We start from the raw sequence: 18,163 nt of genomic DNA, 5'->3' as shown, positions 1-18,163 counted from the left end.
GTGCTCTTTTCTTTCCCAGCATTCATGACCAAAAGCATCATATCAAATGAGTAATATACAGTTATATATAATAATAATCAAGAATCCTTACAGTTGTGAAAGCTCCTTTAGATCCTTAAATATATAGGGAGGAAGTGATTCAATCTTGTTGCTAGCCAAATCTCTGCAGAAACAGCCACAGGTAGGATACAGTAAGTTCTTACTAGGCTCAGTAACTTTACCAAACAGTTTTGCAATTTCAAGACACACAGTTTTATTCTATTTACCAAATAGGATACTATTTATTATATAGGTTATCAGAAATTTGGACTGTAAAAGAATGCTGTTAAAACAAGGTGGGAAGCTATATCCATTGGATCTTTTTGTCTAGTTAGTTCAGATATCCCATCAGATACTTAATTTAGTATTATTTCAGTCACGTCACAAAGAAAGTAAAACACCCTTAACTTGGGTTGTAGGAGCTTGGAAATAAATTAAACATATTGTTTCATGACAGGAATTCTTTCACGTGGGCTAACCAGCACATCTGTCCCTTAGTTCTTCTCTCTACCTTACTCCTTATTTTCACTAAACATAAACCCTAATAACTTTGGACAGAGGAGTAAAGGTCTGAGGCGTAAAGGTCTCCATCTGACTGAAACTGGCAAACTGGTCTAAAAAAACCTGAAGGCACACATGCACCTAGATTGTGGTGACGTAAGATTAATTAATATTATTCTGTTCACGGAATATAATGATCTTGTGAGAAAACCCCCTGATATTTTGATACAGAATATGTACTTTATCGACTATTCCTTCTCTGTTAAATATATAGAAAGAAACCTGATGATGGGTGCTATCTCCAGAGCCAGAGCATGTTATATGAAACAGTATTTATGATAAAAAACTGTAATATAAATTATAAAAAAATATGACTTGTTGTACAGGAAAGAGAAGTAATCTACTCACAATTCATCTAACATCTGGAGAGAAGAAAAGCTGTTTTCATTTAAAGAGCTGATTTTATTTCGTCTCATCACCCTGAAAGAATAAAACAAACTTAATTTGCTGTTTCTTGACATCTATTTGTTTTTGGAGAAAACCTTTTATAAACTTTAAAAATTCTCTCTTCTCTGCATCTTCAAATATTTGCCCAATTCAGTTAACAAGCTAATTGGATCTAGAAGCCTACCATGTTACTATTTGATAAATAACTTCTGTTGCCTATACACACATGCATTTGTGCGTGTATATATATATATATACACACACACACACATATACACCACCCCCCCCCCCCCCCCCCAGGAGGCTGGTATAGATTGACCGAGGGCAGGAGGAAGGTTAAGTGGGCTGGAAGGTTTGTGACCTAACCACATCTCAGACACAGGCACATGGCTGTGCAACTCTTCCTTCACCCATATTTATTTCACCTGCCACTGACTTTGCCCCTTAAATGAACAACTTGGATTTTAAAAGCCAAAGAGAAAGCCAAGAATATGTGTACCGCACACGAGTTAAAAATTGCAAGTGACAAGTACGGTGGAGCCTACTAATCTATCAAAAAGTGGAAGGGATTTTCTGAAGATGATTACCTCATCATTAAAGAAACTTCAGGGAAAATTCTAAAATTGATGAGCCAGCCAATCCACAAGCCAAACTCTTTAACATGAAGAAACAAGCTATGTATCTCTTATGTTTGCTGCATTTTTTAAACGAGATTTTAGCCTCCTTTTTCAAGTAAAAAGTTAGAATGAAAATTTCTAAGTTTTAGTATCAGTCCAAATCACTTCAGTGAAGTTTGGTTGCATCTATCAATGCTGAACTTTGCTATAAATGTAAACAGCGGTTATTCTGTATGGCGCTTGTTTAAAACCAAGAATGTTGATTTAACCTCCTTAAGATCTAAATAACCACGATACTCAGAAAGCCTTTAATATTAACTTGATGAATCCCTCGACTGTTCAGCACAAGCGTAGCTCACTCCTGCTAGCTAGCATATCCTATTACTTACAGTACAGTTAAAGTGTTGCAGGAGATGAAAGTGACATTTCTTACATGATGGATATGGTTGCCTTCAAGGTCTCTGGGATATAAAAAGAAAACATCGATCACTGAAAATAAATTCAGGCAGTTATTCTAAGGTAATTAAAAACACTACCAGAACTTCATGACTGCACAGCAGGGAGCGAGAAGCATACATCTAACAGTTCTGCAGGTTAACTGATGACTTCAGGTCATCAACCCTGCAGCAACACAGCAGGCACTCTGTAACATCCAGCGCCCCGTTAGGAAAAAGCGGCAAGGAATACATACATAGACATATGTATGTATATACAAAGACAATAATACTTTTCTAGTGATGTAAGGTAGACTTACAGCCAGTTTAGTCTTGGCATATATTGGCACAGAGGTTTATCAGGCAAACGAGCAAGAGAATTATTCATCATCTCTCTGAAAAAAAAAAAAAGAAAAGAAATAGTATATAGCTGGCTATATTTGCCAAAAATTACATTACAGAAAAAAAATAATGTCTTTTATGTTTGTACTTTTGGAAAAAAAAAAAAAAAGGCAGTCAAAGCTTGATTCATTTCTCATAGTCTTGAAGGTAGTATTATTTTCTTAAACTTCCACATTTTTTCCCCGTGGTGTTCTGTGGGGCGGTATTTTATCCTTAACTTGTTAATTACCAGGTAAAGGCAAGATGTTCGCTGCACTGCTATTTAAATAAGACATAGCAAGCCAACAGAAATATTTTGACGGTTCGGTCATAACATGTGACTTCTGTGGGTGGCGGAGGGAGGGGGATACGGGTGGAGGTTCCCCCCTGGCTGCAGGGGAAGAGGGTCCCGTGTCGCTGAGGCTGGAGAGGGCAGTGGCAGGTTATGGACAGAGTCTTGGGGAGGGGGCTGGGCTGCTGCCGGGGCACAGGAGCTCTGGGGGACCCCCCTGCACCGCCGCCCTGGAGGACAACTGGCACCCACTGCTGCGGCTGCCACGGCTGTGCCCCCTCAGTGACCATGTCTTTTCACCATTTTTCCCACCCATCTCCCTGTGGTTTTCCAGACATCGCATGTCTGCCGCTGCCAGAATCCTCCTTCTCCAGCACATCCAGCCTGGGGGGAAGGAAGAGCTGCAGGTGTACCACCAGCATGCCGTGGCGAGCAAGCACAGCCATTATAAAACGGTTTTTATATATCTGCCCTTCCTGTTTTGTTCTTTTAAATAACACTTCAGGTTCCTATTCCATACTTACAGGAGGATAAGTGATTTGAGTCCGTAAAACGTTAATGGAGAGATCCGATTTATCCTATTGTTTTCAATTATCCTACAAATTACAGCAAAGCATGTATCAGATCAGTCATTGACTGCAGTCTTTAATTGAACAGATGATAAAAAGTAACACACTTCAAAGTGGATTTCTTTAAATGTCCATTCAAACTACTTAAAAAATGAATGCACCGCTCCTTAGCAGGTCAGGGCTTTCATTGAATTAATTTCCTTTCAGAAGAACTCAATTTAAAAAAAACTAAATAGAGTAACTTAGAGAAAATAATGACTTTCAACTTTTCAAAAAGTTTTCCTGCAAGTTTTCAAAATTCTTTGATCAAGACACTTTGAATAGATTCTCTGTGAAAACAAAGCAGCACAACGTAACAGTGTTCCACAGCAATCCAACAGTTCCAAGCACACAGAAAAATGTTAGGCATGTTATTATTTGCTTTTTTAAAAAATAACTTTACTGAGTCCAAATAATATTTTATTTTCATCTGTCTGAAAAGCAGTAATAAACTAATATTTTGGATTGAGAGTCATTTTGTCTGTGACATTTCAAGCACTATTTACAGGGAAAGACCTGCCCCCAAAATGATCTTTCTACTGTTTTATAGTATCTGAGTTATTTCATATGTTAATTTGTAACAAGAAATTACTAATAAACATTATTTAGTATTGTAAAAGCCATCAGTCATTGGAGCCATTAAGGCCCAAGGACTGATTTCTGCTCTCATCAAAGTAAATCGGGTTTTTACCTTGTACAGTGCAACAGGAGTTCCTTAGTTATTATCTAAGTACTGCTATGCACAGAAAAGAAGGCAATTCAAATATTTCTTTGTCTTGCTTTAGTTATCCCTTGAGAAAATAAAGATACAAATAATAAAAAACCATACAGCCATTCAAGTCTGTGGAGATCTTCAAAGACACCAGGCTTCAAACTGCTTATCTTGTTGTTACTCAGGTATCTAAACCAAGACCAAACAAAGGCAAATGAATGCAGTTATTAATTAGCATCAGACACATGAAAGTGAGTTTTAAGATTCTTTCTCCTTGATAATTTATCAGAATACCACTAATTTTTTTCATAATTATCACTTTTCATTATGGTAATTTTCACGCCCCTCTGAGAGCAAGGCGGGACTCTCTCTAGTGAGGACTTCCAGAGCGATTATGTAGAACATTTTGTCTTAGCTGTAAGAGAACACAGCAAGCCAAGTATTTTCATTGTGTTGTATTTTAGGCCCTTCCCGGTTTCCTTCTGTGGAGTGATTCAATCCATGAATGTTCCCAGGATCTCGTTCAGTCTTTGCTAAGAACCTCAGTCACAAATGTAGATACCAGAATCATGGGAAAAGCTGGGAAATCAAGGGTGAGAACTTACAACTGCTCTGGGAAGGCAGTAACAACAGCTGTAATAACAGATAATCAACCACACTCATGGGATGGAAAAAATAAGAGGTACAACATTTTAAAAATTTCCTTTTAAAAACATTGCAGAAACAAAAAACTGAACCGAGCAAAGCAATTTATGTGTCATCTCTTTCACTGAGCATTTCCTTTCAGTTTGAAGCACCTTTCAAAAAGCTGCTGTAAAATAAAAAAGGTGTGCTTTTCATTACTGATACTGGTTACTTTGGGTTGCTTCTGTAAATCAAAAAACAATGTTAGAGAGTTTTCAGCCATCATAAGCTCTCACTTTTGTTTTATCCCTTTTTCATCCTCTCTGACTTTCTGCAGGGTAACTACCATACTGTCTCCCTCCATTCTGAGGATTTGGGGAATAGGAGCTCACTTGTATTTGCAAAGCATTGCCCTGTCACATAAATTTGCACAGATAGCTCTTAATCTGTCTTTGCTTTCTCAATCCAATCACTGAGTTACAGATTTGGACCATTTTGCAACTTCCCAACACTGGAACAAATAAGAGAGGCGTCCATAGCGACTCAGAGCTCTTTCCGCTGTTTTTTCCCTCCGTATTGGAAAAGCAATACTTACAGTTTTGTCAAGTTGTATAAACCTGTGAAAGCACGTTCGGATACAGCTCTGATTTTGTTATTCTGAAGATACCTGAGAAGATACAAACCCAACAACACCTAGTTGGGGGCAAGCATAACCCCCCAATTAAAACATATCAACTAAACAACGCATGTGTGATACTTGAAGCTGTCAGACTTGTCACACCTTAAAGTGGCAAGATGGACAATGTGACAGTAACCATTTCACAGATACAGCTGCAAATGTGTCTTAAAAGGAATACCCCCAGCATCCCCAAGAGAATTCTGGAGCTCATTCCAAGGGACGCTTGGTTTGCCTGAGATGGAAAATGAAATGGCTGTTGGTGGGTCCTAACCTTGCAGCTCCCACCTGCCTGACCCGAGCTCCATCCAGAGCCCTGCTACAAACAAAATCTTGCATGGCAAATGTCAAGTTAAAACGTGCTTTTAAATTTTCTGTTTATAGTATCAGAGAATTTTCAAAATGCTGCATTTTTAAGATAGCATAACAAAAATGTAAAGTGAATCCTACTAATCTGTAAACTAAAGAATACTAATTTTTCCTTCTGCTTATCTACTTTGGTGAAATTATGAGTTAAAAAATATTTTCAGCAGCAAACATTAAATCCTTTTCAAAGAATTTTAAAGCACTGTAGTGTTATTCTCTGAGTAATATTTCAACATAAATCCTTTGAATTAAATTATAGTTAATAAAGCATCTGGATGCATTCCTATTAAAAAGCAGCGAGAAACATGAAATTCGCTTTTACAGAATCGCTTTGTGTCAAACACCGCAGCAGAGCTTTCTGAAGAGCACAGCTGTGGATCGGAAAGGTGTGAGATCAATATTGGAAAGGAACGTTTTGTACAGATAGGTGGGGATGCGTTTCTTTTAACGGAAACATCTTCCAAGGCTTTGAGGTCTTACTGGCACTGAAGCTGTGACACCAGATGGTGCTGCAGCACAGCACAGCTTCCACCAAAGTTAGACTCCCGTGAGTTTCCAGGACTATTCAGTGCCTTGCATTGGTGACATAGGAGCCCTGCTTTAGCCTTTTGCATTTCATTCTTAATTTCACTAATTCTCTATAAATAGAAGTCATTACAGGCTATGATTTTTGAACACATACGTCACATGTCATAAAACATATCAGTATTGATTGTGTTGCCATAACAACTTGGCTAGTTGAGGCATCATCAAGCTGGTCCCAGGCATACCAAGCACCAGGTGAGTGAGCTTCCCACAGCGATGGCAAGTTTAAGTCTCCAGTTTTTTGTTTTGCAGAATAAATGGATTTAATTTCTTTTGGCATATTACTGTTCATTTTAAATGTAACTTCCCTCAGACATGATGAAAGTTTAGCATTTTTCTGGTATAGTCAATATAAATAAATGTGCAGAGATTATGGTTTTGCAAACAGAGAGATGGCAAATCAAGGTGCTTGAGCCAAACAGGTTACACAATTAGATGAGGCAAAACAGAATTTTAAGTATAAACCAAGGGTTGTCACTTAGATGTTAAGCTCTCTGCATGTGTACGGGAGAGGGAGAAAATGAATATTTAAGGCACTAAATAGATATTTTGAATTTAAGCACTCCCTTACAGATTTTTAAGGTCTTGGTATTTCTTGAAAATGTCAGCAGAAAGTTTCCTTAGCAGATTCCTCTGAAGAGACCTGTAGGAATGAATGCACACAGTAAAACTACTCTCCCAGCTTCCTACAGTGCTGCCACTTTTGTTATTCAAAAAGAGCAGCTTTCACATTGCTAAATATAAAAGCAACATGAAACCATCTGAATACGCTACCTCTGTTTGTCTGAGTATTTGTATCTACTTAAGCGGTAAGCCAAATACTTTTATCATCCAAAAAAATTCTTCCATGTTCCCAGAGCAGCTAACAAAATAATAGTTAAACCTAGGAGTTAAAAAGATTTGAATGTAAACTACAGATTTATTTCAAACCTCAAATGCATATAGAGCTTACGTCCCAGTGCATGTGTGCCTATGTCCCCATCTCCGTTGGGCACCGATTCAGGTGTCCTGTCAGGAACAAAACTGGTCCAGGGCACGGTTGCATTAGAGGAGTTGAGCCCAAAACCCAGCTGAACCTGCTCATAGCTTTTTCTAGAGGTGGGCCCTTGTTTTTGAAGTCTTTGTTGACACTGATTCAACAGCCAGTTTAAATACGTATTTGTCATTCCACATCAATCTGTGTTATGAAGCACTGAGGTGTCTGAACACGGACCCAAGGAGGAGAGCCCCAGCCACAGTGGGCATGGACTGGTACTGGACAGAGACCCGTACCGCTGCTCGGGGGGTCCGTAGGGAGGACAGGTGGTGCTGCCCTCGGCTCACCGCATGGGAAACAGCCTCTCAAGCTGTGATGTGCAAACTAGGAGCAATATCAACCATTCTCTGATCTCTTCCAAAAGTTTGGCTTACGTGTACTGTCCTGGTTTAACCCCAGCCAGCAGCTCAGCCCCACACAGCCGCTCGCCCACTCCCCCCACAGTGGGACAGGGGAGGATCAGAGGCATAAAAGTGAGAAAACTCGTGGGTTGAGCCAGACGGTTTAACTGGTAAAGCAAGAGCCACACACCAAAGCAAAGCCAAACAAGGAATTCACGCACTGCTTCCCACCAGCAGGCAGGTGCTCGGCCATCCCCAGGGAAGCAGGGCTGTCTCCCATAATGGTTACTGGGGAAGACAAACGCCATGATGTTGAATGTCCCCCTCTTCCTTCTTTGCCCCAGTTCATATATACTCGGCATGAAGCCCCATGGTGTGGGATATCCTTTTGGCCAGCTCGGGTCAGCTGTCCCGGCTGTGTCCCTTCCCAGTTTCCCTCCAGCCCTCTTGCTGGTAGGGACTGAGAAACTGAAAAGTCCTTCACGTAATATAAATATCACCCAGCAACAACTGAAAATGTCAGCATGCTATCAACAGTGTTCACACCAAACCCCAAACACAGCACTGCACCAGAAGAAAATTAACTCTATCCCAGCTGAAACCAGGACACCATGGGTGTCTGTATGATGACCCAGCCCAGATTAAATTCTTTTAAATAACGACATATTCAGAGACATCAAATGAGAAGTAGAAAGATTTGCTCAAGCAAGTAGTTCCACTGAGTTAAAGGTTATTGACTTTGTTGGCAGGAATACAGACTGGGAATACTGGCAGGATCATAGAGTAATAAAAAGGTCCTAAGCACTGTGTCTTAAAAGGAAACGTCTCTGGAAGTGGAAATGGTTGAAGTTTTCTTTAGATTTCCTGAAAGGGTTGCTAGCTCAAGTCACTGTTACAGACATGAAATGATCACTTCACCCAGAGTTGCATAGTTCTTTTTCAATCCTTTTATGCAGGGAAAATCCACACTTAAAACCTTAAAGAACTTGTTAACAGAAAGACACTGTACTTTTGCAAGCACCAGCTGAGCCAACTGGTCATAATCATAAGGCTGCAGTTGTGAAAACGCTGTAGGACTGATAGCCAGGCCTGAGCAGAGCCAGAGCTCACCTGTCTGCTCTACTTACATCAGAGTTATGTTTGAAGAGACTGCTGGCACAGCACGCAGGTTGGCAGCATTGCAGAAGACCTCCAGCCCCTGGCAGGTACACTCTGCTGGCACAGCAGCTGCCGCTGCATCACAGCAAGAACGTGGGTGAGGCAAAAAGGGGGGTGGGGCGTGTCACGGGGTGTGGAGAAAAGAGACATGGTGAAAAAGAACAGTGAGCACACAGACAGACACACCAAGCTGTGTTAAACAGATATTAAGGCACAGGTTTTTATGTAATTGATTTAGACCTGGGAGGAACCTAACAATAAAGGGAAACAAAAAATTATGTCACGTTCTGACCTTTGTGAAAAAGCTTGCAAAAGCTCCTGAGGTTTAGGCTTGATATAGAGGAATCTGGCATGGATTGATTTTTCTTTTTATTTATTTATTTATTTATTATTATTATTATTAAGTCCTCTTATATTTACTAACACGAGCACAATTCTGTCCAGGTGAAGATGGGATGCAAATGGGTCATCAAGTCTCTGCTCCCATTCACCCCGTTTCTGTGCTCTGAGTCAGTAAGTCAGTACTGAGAGCAGACAGCAGTATCAGCAAACCTGTACACAGGGATGTGTGCCCGCTGAAGCAGGTTAGTTTGTAAGAATATTTTGATGTACAAAGAAGTGAATTTGGAGGAATGTTGCCCTCATTTCACTCTGGAAGATGTGTATTTCATGGTCTTTCCAGCAGTATGAAAATATTCAGATAAAGATTTTTAGTGTCCTCCTAATTGGCATATGTTTGCCACTTTTCTTACAGAAAATTAATTGCTCTTAGTAGAACTGAAACTAACTTCAGTGCCTTCATTCGTCTGAGACATTAACTGTGGTTTACTATAAATGAAACTATTGTATTTCTCTTTCTGATAAGCATATTTGCTGTGTATTTCTTTCTGTGTATTTCTCCTAGTTTTGCTGTGTATTTCTCTTTCTGATAAGCATACTGGCTGTGTATTTCTTTCTAGGAATCACCAGTAACAATCACACAAATAATATCTGTAATTACTTACAGCACTCAGGTGTCTTCGTCTGAAATGCATACAGAGATTTCAGTTTATAGTATTTGTCCTTTGTATGTTTATCAAATTGCAGAGACCATCCATTGTTGTCTTCTAATAAAAAACCAAACAAACCACAAATAGGAGACACATTAGAATAGAAACAGAAGGTAGAAAAATACACTAAATATAGTTGCATCAAGTTTTATCTAAATAACATGTTTTTTCCAGAACATTTCATAGACCATTAGCTGACCCTTTTTTCATTCAGCTGGCTGTTCACATGTAAGCTGCATGCAGGAACAGTTTAGTATACCTTCAACAACAGCATTTTCTGTGACGGTTGCACAGAAAAAGTATAATCTTTCACTTTAGAACTTTGTGTTTACGTAGGAGTCTATAACTGAGAGGCAACCATATTTTCCTACCTCCGTAAACACGCTGGTTTGTCCCTTTGTCAGGAAAGCCAGCGTGACTGCTGCACTGACTGCCTCACTCACGCTAGTGCAGCCTGTCATTGCTTTCCTGAAAATCTAGATGAAGGCCTAATGAACATTGCTTGTCAAAAGAATAGGTGATGTGTTGTAACGTATTCAAGTCAGTATGTTTAAGTGAAGCTTAATATGCATCTTCTTAAACAAAGCATTGTTCCATATTGCCGGTTTGGTCACTGTGTATAGATGTACTGGAACAGCGCGGTTTATGGCCGCAAAGGCAAAAACTGGAGAGCAGACCTTTCCCACAAATCCCACAAACAGGGATTTCCAGATACAGTGGTGCTGGGCACAACTACGGACCTGTTTCTTGGAAATCTGTGGTATATTTGTAAATTAACTGATCAGGTAACCACTTACAAAACAGGGCAGGAATACACCCCCAACCCTCCCCCCCAAAATTAACTTGCCTTCAAGAGCTTTGATCCAATTTTAGTTTTATTAATTTGGCTGACCTCTTTTCAGCTTTGACAACACCCACAGACTTTTAGTTTAAAGCATCTTATTTAATGAATACGCACCATAGCAGAAATGCTCCTTAGGATGGCACTCACGAGCTGGTGAGGCAAAGCATCAGTGCTAATTGAAAGCATTACTTTGTAAGGAGACCTACAGTCAAACAACATTTACATGAGAACTCTCAGGATGGCTCTGCTTTGCTAGTCATTAAAGTCTTCACTTTTATGATATGCTAGCAACAATCTTTCACCCTGCAATTTCACGTGGTAATTGTTTAGTTAAATACAATTCCTCACGGACATTTCTCTGTAAATCTTTATATTCACGTAAGCATTACTACTCTATCTGTTGGCTTCAAAGTAGGCAGGGAGAAATAAAATATATTTACTTCTTTGCAACTTTTCCCATTCTGAAATGGTGTCTCATTTTTCATGTCACATTACAAGTCAGTTGTTTCCTCAGCTAGGTAGGGAAACCACGTTGAGAGCATCTCCTGAAGTCTGCCTGCAGGGTGTCAGCAGATGGAACTGTTCGCAGAGATGCCTGCCTCTTCACTGCTTTTCACTTCACAGGGGAAAAATGTACTATACATGCTGATTAATATATATTATGAAATATTAAGTAACTTTAGGCAAACTATCTTTTATCTCGTTATTCGTTTGTTATGCATAAATTGAAAAGATAAAAGATTCAAGGCAATCCAGAATCTCTGTCTTCAGGAATTGCTCCATTAAGAGAAAAGACAGACTTGAAAAGTGCCACCTTCGCTCAAAAACCAATGTGGATTAATTTATGCCTTGCAAGAATGCCAGCTTCCCACTGAGAGAAGATATTTAAACAAATCTTGCAAACTTCCTTAAGAGCACCGGGTATGCCCTGATCCATTAGTAGTTTTGCCAGTTTAGATCGTTAAGCTGACATTCAAAAGCAGCCTAATGCATTTTGGACAAAATGAATGGTGTTGGCAAACTTGCAGAAATATTGCTCCTGCCTCTTTTAAATGCTCAGCAGAAGTTCAGTTTCAGGACGACCTGTGACGTGGAACCTGTAGTTGATGAAGCGGCGAGAACAGATCCTTCGCCAGGCAGCAAGAGCCCCACAACTCACGGCCCTGGAGCTGGGGCTGTAACGAGGTTTCCCCTCTCACTATTGCTGAACATGTAACTGGAACACATCCACTGAATTTCATTTGCAAGACTGGACCCAGCAAGTGGGACCTGAAGAAACCAGTGGAATACAATGTAGGCAGAGGAGTGAGAATTAAGAAGAAAGGAACCTTTCACTGAAGATTTTTAAACAGAAATCTGTAAAGATGTATTAAAAATGAGACTATTCTCGGAATGTAATCATACCAAGTAACTATTCTGCAGTCAGAAATACAGTCTCAAAATATTTGTGGACTTTCTAATTCATAGCTACATTAATAGAAAGTTTTATAGACAGCTAACCATTTATCTGCAGATTCTGAATATATAGGTAAGAGCCATAAATTCTAATCCTCCAGTAAGCCAATGAACATAGATCATTTTTCTGCGTTTCCCTTTTGACACTGAAGAGTGGATGGACAAGATTTTAGTCCACCTTTTAGTATTTTTAAAATGCTCTGACATACGACAAAGCATGCACAAGAGGTGATCATTTACTGTAATTTTCATCTGCAGAGAAAAAGGGTGAGCAGTACCTCCTACCGCAATGGGAGCAAGGGAGCGGTTCACTACAAAGGAGAAGTTCACCAGCATTTGTAAGGAAGTCAAGAGGCAGCTGTGTATTTTTGGGTGGCCATAAAAGAGAAGGGGAAAAAATGCCCAGAGAAGAGAGAAGAGAGAAGATGAATTATTTTGTACTAGAAGCATTCCAGTTGTCTGGAGTTTTTGGTCAGTTCATTTGAAATAACGGGCTTTTCTCATGGCATTGATTTTCCTGCCTTCTAGTAGAAATACAAAGGCATATCTGAATATAACAAAACAAGTTATTCAAAGTTTTCTGACTTTACAAAATGTTTGCTCTTGGCCAAGCTTTGCACCCGAGCCTGGGACAGTCTTCATTTTATACAAACTGTTTTGTCAAATCCCAGAAGGATGTGTTGTGCAAATAACTATATTTAGTACAACCATTTGGTGAAGCACTCAATGCCAGAACCGTAAATCACTTGGTGATCGTTTAGAGTTTATATGGTAGGTTGGTGACCTGTTTAACTCTGTTGAGACGAGGTTCTCCAAACACTTTAAGAAATGACTGGTAATAGTACTGGTCTTGAAATCCCAAATCTATCATTTGGGGAGTACAGCTCAGATGAGAAATTGCTTTTTCCCGAGCCAGTCCTAAAATAGATTGTGTTGGCTGCACTTCTGTAAAAAATGAGATCTGAGAAAACAAGGCATCAGCAAATCTTCCCCTACGCGGGATAAGTGAAATAAGTAATTGTAAAGTGGACTTATCTGACTACAGATTAATATAGTGTTCCTCGCTAGAAGTTGTCAATTGCCCTTTCTGGTGGGAAAGGAATGAGAAAGAGTATGTTAAGCCTGACAAACTACAGATTGGAATAATCCTTTCAGTGACAGGTCCAAGAAAATACTAGCTTTGCTCAATTAAAGACACATCTCTTATTTAGTATGAAGCTTATGAACAGGATGTTACCCATACGACTTTCCCCTTCGTGCATTATATTATGCAGAGAAGTGCTATCAGCTAAGTGCATAAGCACTCTAAAGAGACTCTATGTCACCCTTTGGTTTCACCTTTGCTCTTGGTGGTCATAACCCATGGACATATTTCTTTCTGCCATTTCTTCAAATATACTTTCTCTTGCTGTAAGAAATGACTTCAGGCTTTTCACAAAGACATCTTTTAGTACAACAAGGAAAACCTGTATCCTCCAGACAAGAAGCAATTCTTTTTAAAACATTTAAAGACGAAGGAATAGAATTGCCCTTTTCCACAGTGTTGGGGCATACTGATACAGCCTAATAACTTACCCTAAGACCAAAACCACACAGAGATTATACAAAGCAGAGTGTTGCAGTGCCTGGAGCAACTCTGGGAGTGAATTTCACAGCCCCAATTCAGACACCGAAGTGGAGAAAATGAAGAACCTAGACCCAGACACCTACCAGTCAAAGCAATTTGCCACACAAAACCTGCGTGTCACTGCACTTTGACCGCGTCCTGTACCTGTCGGTTGGCACGTAGCTTGCCTAATTCTACGTGACAATGCAATCACAGAAACCCAGAGAGGAATTAAATCATTTCAAATAAGGTTCATACTTCCCTGGACTAGCTAGATTACACACTTACAAAAGCTTATTCTTGACTTTAAAACAATTTATTAATCCAGTGCAGCTTCTAAGAAAACAGGCAGGTTCAGATTTCCAAAAGATGAATATCTTCTCCATGTTGTATCTGTATTCCTGTGAAACACTTGCAGAGGGGACTTTTCCAGGTTCTATAACAATACTTCTAATCTATATAGATTAATCTGATTTTCTATTCTGTTTTTCTCAAAGTATTTGCAGGGTTTTTTTAAATAAATGTGACAGAACAAATTAGAATAAGATAATGGCATGAATACATCCATAAAACAGAGTGCTTTAAAGTTCCCTCAGTAAAGCACTACAGTGAGACCAGAAGAGACATAATTCTAGTGAAAGTTCCTCTTAGTTATCAACAATATTTAAAGATCTCGGTCACAAAATTGATCAAAAGCCTCCAGAACTTCAGCAGAGCTCTTCCATTTGCTGATATTTGCACAGCAGTGTAAACCTGATTATTTCAGTGCCATATACTGCGGATGAACGACAATGACAGTGAGAATAAAATTTGGCCCTACATGAAAAATCAGCATGTGAAGCTTGAAACTGATCTTTTGCTGAGTGTTTAAACTGATCTTTGGCTGAGTATTTGCTGTATTTTGAGCATGCTGCTGATTTCCAAGTGTTTCCTTTTTGCTTCATAAACAGAATGTACTATCTAAGGCTCAAAACTGAATGGTGTCTCATACATTTAAATCTCACATTTCAAGTATGATGGAAAAAAAATACTAGGCCAGGAAAAGATGAGATTAGCTATAACATTATTCATTATTAGTATTAATTTGAAATATAAAGTCATCAAGATCTTCTGCAATGTGCCGAGGCAAAAATGGGAAGCTCACACTCTCTGAAATTTCTCATCCCTTATGAGCAATCTTGTAATATTAAAACATATGTCTTTCATTGAGATGTTTTGAAACACTCCATAGGAATTTAGATTTCTGCCGTGGAAGACTAGGAGATGATTTAATGCTTCTACATGACTGCAATAATCCCCTGTAAGTTTATAGACCTTCAAAGAAACACATATGAAAACAGCATGACAGCTATATAGGTTGTTATTACTTTCATCCTTGAATTTTATACGCCCTTTCAAAAACCCAAGAGGTAGTACATTATAACTAACTCAGCAAGGCACGTCAGCCGCCCGACGCCTGCCCGGTGCGGGGTGACAGATGAGGCTGGCGCTTTTGGAGGCAAATAGATGCAAGACTTCAAACAGCCACTCCCTGCCCCTGCTCTCTCGGAAACCTCCGTGATCTCCAGCCTACGAGCCAGAAGAGCTCAACCAACATCCAGCGTGGTCCTTACAGCTGGGAGCTGGATGTGCCTTTTGTTCGGAGACCTCTTAGGGCTTGGAGTAACACAATGGTAAATACATTTAGCCTGTGAAGAACTCCTCTGGAGAGTCAGAAACATCTTAAATTAAAACTGCATGCCTGTTCTTGCTTCACCGGACTGGAAAAATGTGGTTATGACACTGTGATTAAAAAATAAAATGCAGACACACTACAACCACTGCCTAACTGCCAAAAAAAACGTTTCATGGGACTATCAGAAAAATTGTCCAGCAGCCAAATTTCTAAACACTGAGGAAACTTTTGCTCTCAAAGAAGCTCAGGCTACTTTGTTCCATTAACTACTCTGCATAATTAAAGAGCCTGCTTGTGAGAAAAGATAAAACGAAACACAGTGGCCCAGTGTTCCTCCCACTGCCCGTCATCATGCCAGCAAGCAGGGGGGCAGCCAACGCCGCAGCAGGGGCCGCTGGTTTCGGGTGCCTCGCACATGGTGAAACCACCCTGCCTGCAGAGGTGCAAGGGGTTAGGCCCAATGCATGCAATGTCATTTTTGGAATTAGTAAGAATTCTGTGGTTTGTATATTTAACATTTTTTATGTTAAAATACTTTTTATTTATTTTTTTGGTTTGGTTTTTAAAATTAATTTTTATTTTTAATATTTTAAAATATATTTTTAAATAATAATATATCTAGAAAATATTAAATAAATATTTATTTGTGACTTCTGCCTGTGTTATTTGCACAGAAAAGTTTCCTCTAGAGATTTACCAGTAGTAAATGACGAACCTATTTCAACAACCGGTTCTGAGACAACTATTCAGTAGTGTGAAACGACAGTAATCCTAATTTTAAAGAAAGCCTAAACCATATCCACTCAATCCCCAATTAAGTTTAAGAAGAATTAAGGCATTTATTTACAAGAGTTTTGTATCACAGACTGCACGGGAATACACTGTATTTTGTATCTTCTGTTTCTGTGAGAAACTGCAGGAGATCACAACCTAGAGTACTTCATCTCATCTAGAGAGAAAAAAAATAAATAAAAAAAATCACTACCAGCACAACGCTTCCAAACAGTCTTTTCCAGTACTGTTTAGGAAGGCTAGCACATGAGTCACGAACATTGTTTTTCTGGGACATCTGAACTTTTCATTAATTTCCTAATTTAGATAAGTTATGATTCTTTGCTCACTGGAGACAGTGGGAGCACTTCCCACTGATGTTAGTTCTCACCAGGCCTGGCCTGGCTTCGTAAGACACTTTGTGGTCAAAAGTCCAGGTGGTACGACTGGAGATTTTATATTGGCCTTTTTGTTTGCATTTTTAATTAGAACAGAACATCATAAATCCGACAACTATGTAGATCTTGACTGCATGTTTGGGTACTATCAAACCCTAATGGAAGTTAGGGAAAACTTTTAAATCTGAAAGCAGAATTATTTATAAAAAAATGAGTGCACCTGTACTTACATCCAGGGAATTTTCAGAACCTGTAGCTGCAGGATGCTGATACGTAGTGCTAAATATGATAGAGATAAAGCAGTAGGGCTTAATCTTAGACTTCAAGACATATCATAAAATACATTTTCTAATTGTCCAGGTAGGATGTAAAGTCCAGAGTTTCCCCCTGAAAGGAGAAAAGCTCAGTACCTTTTGAGATCTGATTACGTTTCTATATTTCTCCATTTACAACTTTGTACCAAATTAAATTCAAAAGCTGACGGGTGGTTTTGGAACAAGAAACTTAGGAAAGGTACACTGCAATTTACTGGGAGGCTTCTCCCCAAGAACTGGCATTATATTCATATCACAGCTAATTTACAGTTATGATGAACAAATCATGCTGACTATCCAGCAGAATGGATGGAATATGAAGGTCAATTACAACAAAGATCTTAGAAGGTCACACAGGAAAAACAAATATTCAGTATCTCAGTGGTTTAAAAATTAACTGCATGGAGAATTTTTGCAGTACTTTATAATTAGCATGATATGACTATAGAGTGGTAAACTGACCCAGTGATGTATCTACAAGAGACAATTGCACAAAAGTTGTTAGACTGATAGCATCGCAATTTCATCACCACACATAATAGTAGGAAAATTTTATTCAGAGAAAGCTGACCCTTATCTAGGCCAAAATTGTGCTCATCCAGCCCTCTAAGTAGATGGCATATCAGAAAACTTTAAAAAAGAAAATGTAATTTCTATGAGTAAATTTTAAAATTTCAATACTTAATTTGGGAGCACATTAAGAATTTTTGTTTTCCTAAAGCTACTCAGAGAGTTGGTATTTTAAAAAGAATATCCATAGATGCTTGCTGGCAACGTTTGTCTTCTGTCCAAATTTGTGGAGTACATTTATGTTATAATTTAACTTTTCATGTTTTCGCAATTTGTCACATGTCAGAATTTGTTCACCTAAACAAAGATGGACTTTAGGTTAATAAAACACATGTGGACTCAGTGAAAGCTACATCACAAATACTGTTGTTATTTTTATTTTGCATAAATCAACTGTTGTTTTTATCTACTGTTGTTAGCTTTAATTTTGCTTTGTTTATCATTAAGCATCACTGTCAAAGACGAGATTCCAAAATGCTGCTTTTCATGAGTATGTACTTGGCACTTCTGCTATGCCATTGGGCTTCAGAAGGGCTTTGCCTAGTGATTGTTTAGAATATATTAACAGTGATGTTGCAGCAGTCATGTCTTTGATGTAAGAAATACTCTTCACGTGTTTCAGGAACAATTCCCATGCCAACACTGCCATAGCATTAAGTGTGCA

At 39.0% G+C, this 18,163-nt stretch overlaps 1 protein-coding gene across 1 annotated transcript in view; it reads right to left on the bottom strand.

Annotated features, from left to right (window-relative positions):
• Positions 1-18,163, bottom strand: part of RXFP1 (relaxin family peptide receptor 1) — a 50,591-nt gene that overhangs the window by 9,442 nt on the left and 22,986 nt on the right. The window contains exons 3-12 of the mRNA XM_055714980.1: positions 9,822-9,923; positions 8,787-8,892; positions 6,854-6,925; positions 5,251-5,322; positions 4,149-4,220; positions 3,236-3,307; positions 2,359-2,433; positions 1,994-2,065; positions 949-1,020; positions 92-163 (exon numbers count right to left, since the gene is read on the bottom strand). Of these exons, the coding sequence (XP_055570955.1) occupies positions 92-163; positions 949-1,020; positions 1,994-2,065; positions 2,359-2,433; positions 3,236-3,307; positions 4,149-4,220; positions 5,251-5,322; positions 6,854-6,925; positions 8,787-8,892; positions 9,822-9,923 (787 nt within the window). The remainder of the gene's footprint in view (positions 1-91; positions 164-948; positions 1,021-1,993; positions 2,066-2,358; positions 2,434-3,235; positions 3,308-4,148; positions 4,221-5,250; positions 5,323-6,853; positions 6,926-8,786; positions 8,893-9,821; positions 9,924-18,163) is intronic.

This window comes from Falco cherrug, chromosome 1 (assembly GCF_023634085.1).
Source record: "Falco cherrug isolate bFalChe1 chromosome 1, bFalChe1.pri, whole genome shotgun sequence".
Taxonomy (NCBI): Eukaryota; Metazoa; Chordata; class Aves; order Falconiformes; family Falconidae; genus Falco; species Falco cherrug.
Note: the sequence above shows the minus strand (reverse complement) of the source record. Positions and strands in the feature narration are given on the sequence as shown.